This window comes from Coregonus clupeaformis, unplaced genomic scaffold, assembly GCF_020615455.1.
Source record: "Coregonus clupeaformis isolate EN_2021a unplaced genomic scaffold, ASM2061545v1 scaf0449, whole genome shotgun sequence".
NCBI classification, from domain to species: domain Eukaryota; kingdom Metazoa; phylum Chordata; class Actinopteri; order Salmoniformes; family Salmonidae; genus Coregonus; species Coregonus clupeaformis.
This window is the reverse complement of record NW_025533904.1, coordinates 37501-45000: the sequence shown is the minus strand read 5'-3', so window position 1 is coordinate 45000 and position 7500 is coordinate 37501. Positions and strand designations below refer to the sequence as shown.

Genomic DNA, 7500 nt, shown 5'->3' with positions numbered 1-7500 from the left:
TGCTAACCCCACTCTGAACCTAATCAACACTAACTAACTCACCATGCTAACCCCACTCTGAACCTAATCAACACTAACAAACTCACCATGCTAACCCCACTCTGAACCTAATCAACACTAACTAACTCACCATGCTAACCCCACTCTGAACCTAATCAACACTAACTAACTCACCATGCTAACACCACTCTGAACCTAATCAACACTAACTAACTCACCATGCTAACCCCACTCTGAACCTAATCAACACTAACTCACCATGCTAACACCACTCTGAACCTAATCAACACTAACTAACTACCCATGCTAACCCCACTCTGAACCTAATCAACATTAACTCACCATGCTAACCCCACTCTGAACCTAATCAACACTAACTAACTCACCATGCTAACCCCACTCTGAGCCTAATCAACACTAACTAACTCACCATGCTAACCCCACTCTGAACCTAATCAACACTAACTAACTCACCATGCTAACCCCACTCTGAACCTAATCAACATTAACTCACCATGCTAACCCCACTCTGAACCTAATCAACATTAACTCACCATGCTAACCCCACTCTGAACCTAATCAACACTAACTAACTCACCATGCTAACCCCACTCTGAACCTAATCAACATTAACTCACCATGCTAACCCCCACTCTGAACCTAATCAACACTAACTAACTCACCATGCTAACCCCACTCTGAACCTAATCAACACTAACTAACTCACCATGCTAACCCCACTCTGAACCTAATCAACACTAACTAACTCACCATACTAACCCCACTCTGAACCTAATCAACACTAACTAACTCACCATGCTAACCCCACTCTGAACCTAATCAACATTAACTCACCATGCTAACCCCACTCTGAGCCTAATCAACATTAACTCACCATGCTAACCCCACTCTGAACCTAATCAACACTAACTAACTCACCATGCTAACCCCACTCTGAACCTAATCAACACTAACTAACTCACCATGCTAACCCCACTCTGAACCTAATGAACACTAACTAACTCACCATGCTAACCCCACTCTGAACCTAATCAACACTAACTAACTCACCATGCTAACCCCACTCTGAACCTAATCAACACTAACTAACTCACCATGCTAACCCCACTCTGAACCTAATCAACACTAACTAACTCACCATGCTAACCCCACTCTGAACCTAATCAACACTAACTAACTCACCATGCTAACCTCACTCTGAACCTAATCAACACTAACTAACTCACCATGCTAACCCCACTCTGAACCTAATCAACACTAACTAACTCACCATGCTAACCCCACTCTGAACCTAATCAACACTAACTAACTCACCATGCTAACCCCACTCTGAGCCTAATCAACATTAACTCACCATGCTAACCCCACTCTGAACCTAATCAACACTAACTAACTCACCATGCTAACCCCACTCTGAACCTAATCAACACTAACTAACTCACCATGCTAACCCCACTCTGAACCTAATCAACACTAACTAACTCACCATGCTAACCCCACTCTGAACCTAATCAACACTAACTAACTCACCATGCTAACCCCACTCTGAACCTAATCAACACTAACTAACTCACCATGCTAACCCCACTCTGAACCTAATCAACACTAACTAACTCACCATGCTAACCCCACTCTGAACCTAATCAACACTAACTAACTCACCATGCTAACCCCACTCTGAACCTAATCAACACTAACTAACTCACCATGCTAACCCCACTCTGAACCTAATCAACACTGACTAACTCACCATGCTAACCCCACTCTGAACCTAATCAACACTAACTAACTCACCATGCTAACCCCACTCTGAGCCTAATCAACACTAACTAACTCACCATGCTAACCCCACTCTGAACCTAATCAACACTAACTAACTCACCATGCTAACCCCACTCTGAACCTAATCAACACTAACAAACTCACCATGCTAACCCCACTCTGAACCTAATCAACACTAACTAACTCACCATGCTAACCCCACTCTGAACCTAATCAACACTAACTAACTCACCATGCTAACACCACTCTGAACCTAATCAACACTAACTAACTCACCATGCTAACCCCACTCTGAACCTAATCAACACTAACTCACCATGCTAACACCACTCTGAACCTAATCAACACTAACTAACTACCCATGCTAACCCCACTCTGAACCTAATCAACATTAACTCACCATGCTAACCCCACTCTGAACCTAATCAACACTAACTAACTCACCATGCTAACCCCACTCTGAGCCTAATCAACACTAACTAACTCACCATGCTAACCCCACTCTGAACCTAATCAACACTAACTAACTCACCATGCTAACCCCACTCTGAACCTAATCAACATTAACTCACCATGCTAACCCCACTCTGAACCTAATCAACATTAACTCACCATGCTAACCCCACTCTGAACCTAATCAACACTAACTAACTCACCATGCTAACCCCACTCTGAACCTAATCAACATTAACTCACCATGCTAACCCCACTCTGAACCTAATCAACACTAACTAACTCACCATGCTAACCCCACTCTGAACCTAATCAACACTAACTAACTCACCATGCTAACCCCACTCTGAACCTAATCAACACTAACTAACTCACCATACTAACCCCACTCTGAACCTAATCAACACTAACTAACTCAAAATGCTAACCCCACTCTGAACCTAATCAACATTAACTCACCATGCTAACCCCACTCTGAGCCTAATCAACATTAACTCACCATGCTAACCCCACTCTGAACCTAATCAACACTAACTAACTCACCATGCTAACCCCACTCTGAACCTAATCAACACTAACTAACTCCCCATGCTAACCCCACTCTGAACCTAATGAACACTAACTAACTCACCATGCTAACCCCACTCTGAACCTAATCAACACTAACTAACTCACCATGCTAACCCCACTCTGAACCTAATCAACACTAACTAACTCACCATGCTAACCCCACTCTGAACCTAATCAACACTAACTAACTCACCATGCTAACCCCACTCTGAACCTAATCAACACTAACTAACTCACCATGCTAACCTCACTCTGAACCTAATCAACACTAACTAACTCACCATGCTAACCCCACTCTGAACCTAATCAACACTAACTAACTCACCATGCTAACCCCCACTCTGAACCTAATCAACACTAACTAACTCACCATGCTAACCCCACTCTGAGCCTAATCAACATTAACTCACCATGCTAACCCCACTCTGAACCTAATCAACACTAACTAACTCACCATGCTAACCCCACTCTGAACCTAATCAACACTAACTAACTCACCATGCTAACCCCACTCTGAACCTAATCAACACTAACTAACTCACCATGCTAACCCCACTCTGAACCTAATCAACACTAACTAACTCACCATGCTAACCCCACTCTGAACCTAATCAACACTAACTAACTCACCATGCTAACCCCACTCTGAACCTAATCAACACTAACTAACTCACCATGCTAACCCCACTCTGAACCTAATCAACACTAACTAACTCACCATGCTAACCCCACTCTGAACCTAATCAACACTAACTAACTCACCATACTAACCCCACTCTGAACCTAATCAACACTAACTAACTCACCATGCTAACCCCACTCTGAACCTAATCAACACTAACTAACTCACCATGCTAACCCCACTCTGAACCTAATCAACACTAACTAACTCACCATACTAACCCCACTCTGAACCTAATCAACACTAACTAACTCACCATGCTAACCCCACTCTGAACCTAATCAACACTAACTAACTCACCATACTAACCCCACTCTGAACCTAATCAACACTAACTAACTCACCATGCTAACCCCACTCTGAACCTAATCAACACTAACTAACTCACCATGCTAACCCCACTCTGAACCTAATCAACACTAACTAACTCACCATGCTAACCCCACTCTGAACCTAATCAACACTAACTAACTCACCATGCTAACCCCACTCTGAACCTAATCAACACTAACTAACTCACCATGCTAACCCCACTCTGAACCTAATCAACATTAACTCACCATGCTAACCCCACTCTGAGCCTAATCAACACTAACTAACTCACCATGCTAACCCCACTCTGAACCTAATCAACATTAACTCACCATGCTAACCCCACTCTGAACCTAATCAACATTAACTCACCATGCTAACCCCACTCTGAACCTAATCAACACTAACTAACTCACCATGCTAACCCCACTCTGAACCTAATCAACACTAACTAACTCACCATGCTAACCCCACTCTGAACCTAATCAACACTAACTAACTCACCATGCTAACCCCACTCTGAACCTAATCAACACTAACTAACTCACCATGCTAACCCCACTCTGAACCTAATCAACATTAACTAACTCACCATGCTAACCCCACTCTGAACCTAATCAACATTAACTAACTCACCATGCTAACCCCACTCTGAACCTAATCAACACTAACTAACTCACCATGCTAACCCCACTCTGAACCTCAGCCAACACTAACTAACTCACCATGCTAACCCCACTCTGAACCTAATCAACACTAACTAACTCACCATGCTAACCCCACTCTGAACCTCAGCCAACACTAACTAACTCACCATGCTAACCCCACTCTGAACCTAATCAACACTAACTAACTCACCATGCTAACCCCACTCTGAACCTAATCAACACTAACTAACTCACCATGCTAACCCCACTCTGAACCTAATCAACACTAACTAACTCACCATGCTAACCCCACTCTGAACCTAATCAACACTAACTAACTCACCATGCTAACCCCACTCTGAACCTAATCAACACTAACTAACTCACCATGCTAACCCCACTCTGAACCTAATCAACACTAACTAACTCACCATGCTAACACCACTCTGAACCTGATCAACATTAACTCACCATGCTAACCCCACTCTGAACCTAATCAACACTAACTAACTCACCATGCTAACCCCACTCTGAGCCTAATCAACACTAACTAACTCACCATGCTAACCCCACTCTGAGCCTAATCAACATTAACTCACCATGCTAACCCCACTCTGAGCCTAATCAACACTAACTAACTCACCATGCTAACCCCACTCTGAACCTAATCAACATTAACTCACCATGCTAACCCCACTCTGAACCTAATCAACATTAACTCACCATGCTAACCCCACTCTGAACCTCAGCCAACACTAACAGGAAGTAACATATTCAACACAACACACAAAACATGTGTGTAAACCTTTCATTTAGAACCTTTCATTTAGAACCTTTCATTTAGAACCTTTCATTTAGAACCTGTCCATTAGAACATTTCACTTGCAACCTTTCAGTCATAGTTTCAGTTAATTCATAGTTTCAGTTCAGTCATAGTTTCAGTTCAGTCAGTGTCAGTCATAGTTTCAGTTCAGTCATAGTTTCAGTCATAGTTTCAGTTAATTCATAGTTTCAGTCATAGTTTCAGTTAATTCATAGTTTTAGTTCAGTCATAGTGTCAGTTCAGTCATAGTTTCAGTCATAGTTTCAGTTAATTCATAGTTTCAGTTCAGTCATAGTTTCAGTCATAGTTTCAGTTAATTCATAGTTTCAGTTCAGTCATAGTTTCAGTTCAGTCATAGTTTCAGTCATAGTTTCAGTTAATTCATAGTTTCAGTTCAGTCATAGTTTCAGTTCAGTCATAGTTTCAGTCATAGTTTCAGTTCAGTCATAGTTTCAGTTCAGTCATAGTTTCAGTCATAGTTTCAGTTCAGTCAGTGTCAGTCATAGTTTCAGTTCAGTCATAGTTTCAGTCATAGTTTCAGTTAATTCATAGTTTCAGTTCAGTCATAGTTTCAGTTCAGTCATAGTTTCAGTCATAGTTTCAGTTCAGTCATAGTTTCAGTTCAGTCATAGTTTCAGTTCATTCATAGTTTCAGTCATAGTTTCAGTTCAGTCATAGTTTCAGTCATAATTTCATTTCAGTTATAGTTTCAGTTCAGTCATAGTTTCAGTTCAGTCATAGTTTCAGTTCAGTCATAGTTTCAGTTCAGTCATAGTTTCAGTTCAGTTATAGTTTCAGTTCAGTCATAGTTTCAGTTCAGTCATAGTTTCAGTTCAGTCATAGTTTCAGTTCAGTCATAGTTTCAGTTCAGTCATAGTTTCAGTTCAGTCATAGTTTCAGTTCAGTTATAGTTTCAGTTCAGTCATAGTTTCAGTTCAGTCAGAGTTTCAGTCATAGTTTCAGTTCAGTTATAGTTTCAGTTCAGTCATAGTTTCAGTTCAGTCATAGTTTCAGTTCAGTCATAGTTTCAGTTCAGTCATAGTTTCAGTCATAGTTTCAGTCATAGTTTCAGTTCAGTCATAGTTTCAGTTCAGTCATAGTTTCAGTCATAGTTTCAGTTCAGTCATAGTTTCAGTCATAGTTTCAGTTCAGGTATAGTTTCAGTTCAGTCATAGTTTCAGTTCAGTCATAGTTTCAGTTCAGTCATTGTTTCAGTCATAGTTTCAGTCTTAGTTTCATTTCAGTCATAGTGTCAGTCATAGTTTCAGTACAGTAATTTCATAGTTTCAGTCATAGTTTCAGATCAGTCTTAGTTTCAGTTAATTCATAGTTTCAGTCATAGTTTCAGTCATAGTTTCAGTTCAGTCATAGTTTCAGTCATAGTTTCAGTTAATTCATAGTTTCAGTCATAGTTTCAGTTCAGTCATAGTTTCAGTTCAGTCATAGTTTCAGTTCAGTCATAGTGTCAGTCATAGTTCAGTTCATTCATTGTTTCAGTCATAGTTTCAGTTCATTGTTTCAGTCATAGGGAGTCTTCCAGAGGTCATTCAGAATTCAGATACATTTCTTATGGAGTTAATACCAGGGGCTTTCCCAAACAGACACACACCCGCACACGAGCACGTCAGAGACCGACAGCACACAAGACACAGCACGACAGAGAAAGAAGATAGAGGGAGAGAGACAGCGAAAGAGGATAGAGGGAGAGAGAGAGAGAGAGAGAGAGAGAGAGACACAGAGAGAGGATAGAGAGAGAGAGAGAGCAGAGAGAGAGAGAGAGAGAGAGAGAGACAGAGAGAGAGAGAGAGAGAGAGAGAGAGAGACAGACAGACAGAGAGAGAGAGAGACAGACAGACAGACAGACAGACAGACAGACAGGCAGGCAGGCAGACAGACAGGCAGACAGACAGACAGGCAGACAGGCAGACAGACAGACAGACAGACAGACAGGGGGTGTCACCTCAAAGGCCTGGAAGCTGAGTCCTACGTTGTACCCCTCTGACACAGTGATGCTCCAGACACACTCTTTAGATGGACGGTAGTCATCAGGATAGTTAGGGGACTGGATCTGACCCTGGTCCTTCAAGATCTCTCCCCCACAGATAGCTACAGGAGGGGGGAGAGGAGGAGGGGGAGAGGAGGAGGGGGAGGGGGGAGAGGAGGAGGGGGGAGAGGAGAGGAGGAGGGGGAGGGGGGAGAGGAGGAGGGGG

The 7500-nt window shown here is 42.2% G+C and overlaps 1 protein-coding gene across 1 annotated transcript in view; it reads right to left on the bottom strand.

Moving 5' to 3' along the window:
• Window positions 1-7500, bottom strand: part of LOC121564007 (dorsal-ventral patterning tolloid-like protein 1) — a gene marked incomplete at its 5' end in the record, with an annotated part of 92327 nt that overhangs the window by 58202 nt on the left and 26625 nt on the right. Inside the window, one exon of the mRNA XM_045215468.1 lies at window positions 7251-7396. Coding sequence (XP_045071403.1) covers window positions 7251-7396 — 146 coding nt within the window. The remainder of the gene's footprint in view (window positions 1-7250; window positions 7397-7500) is intronic.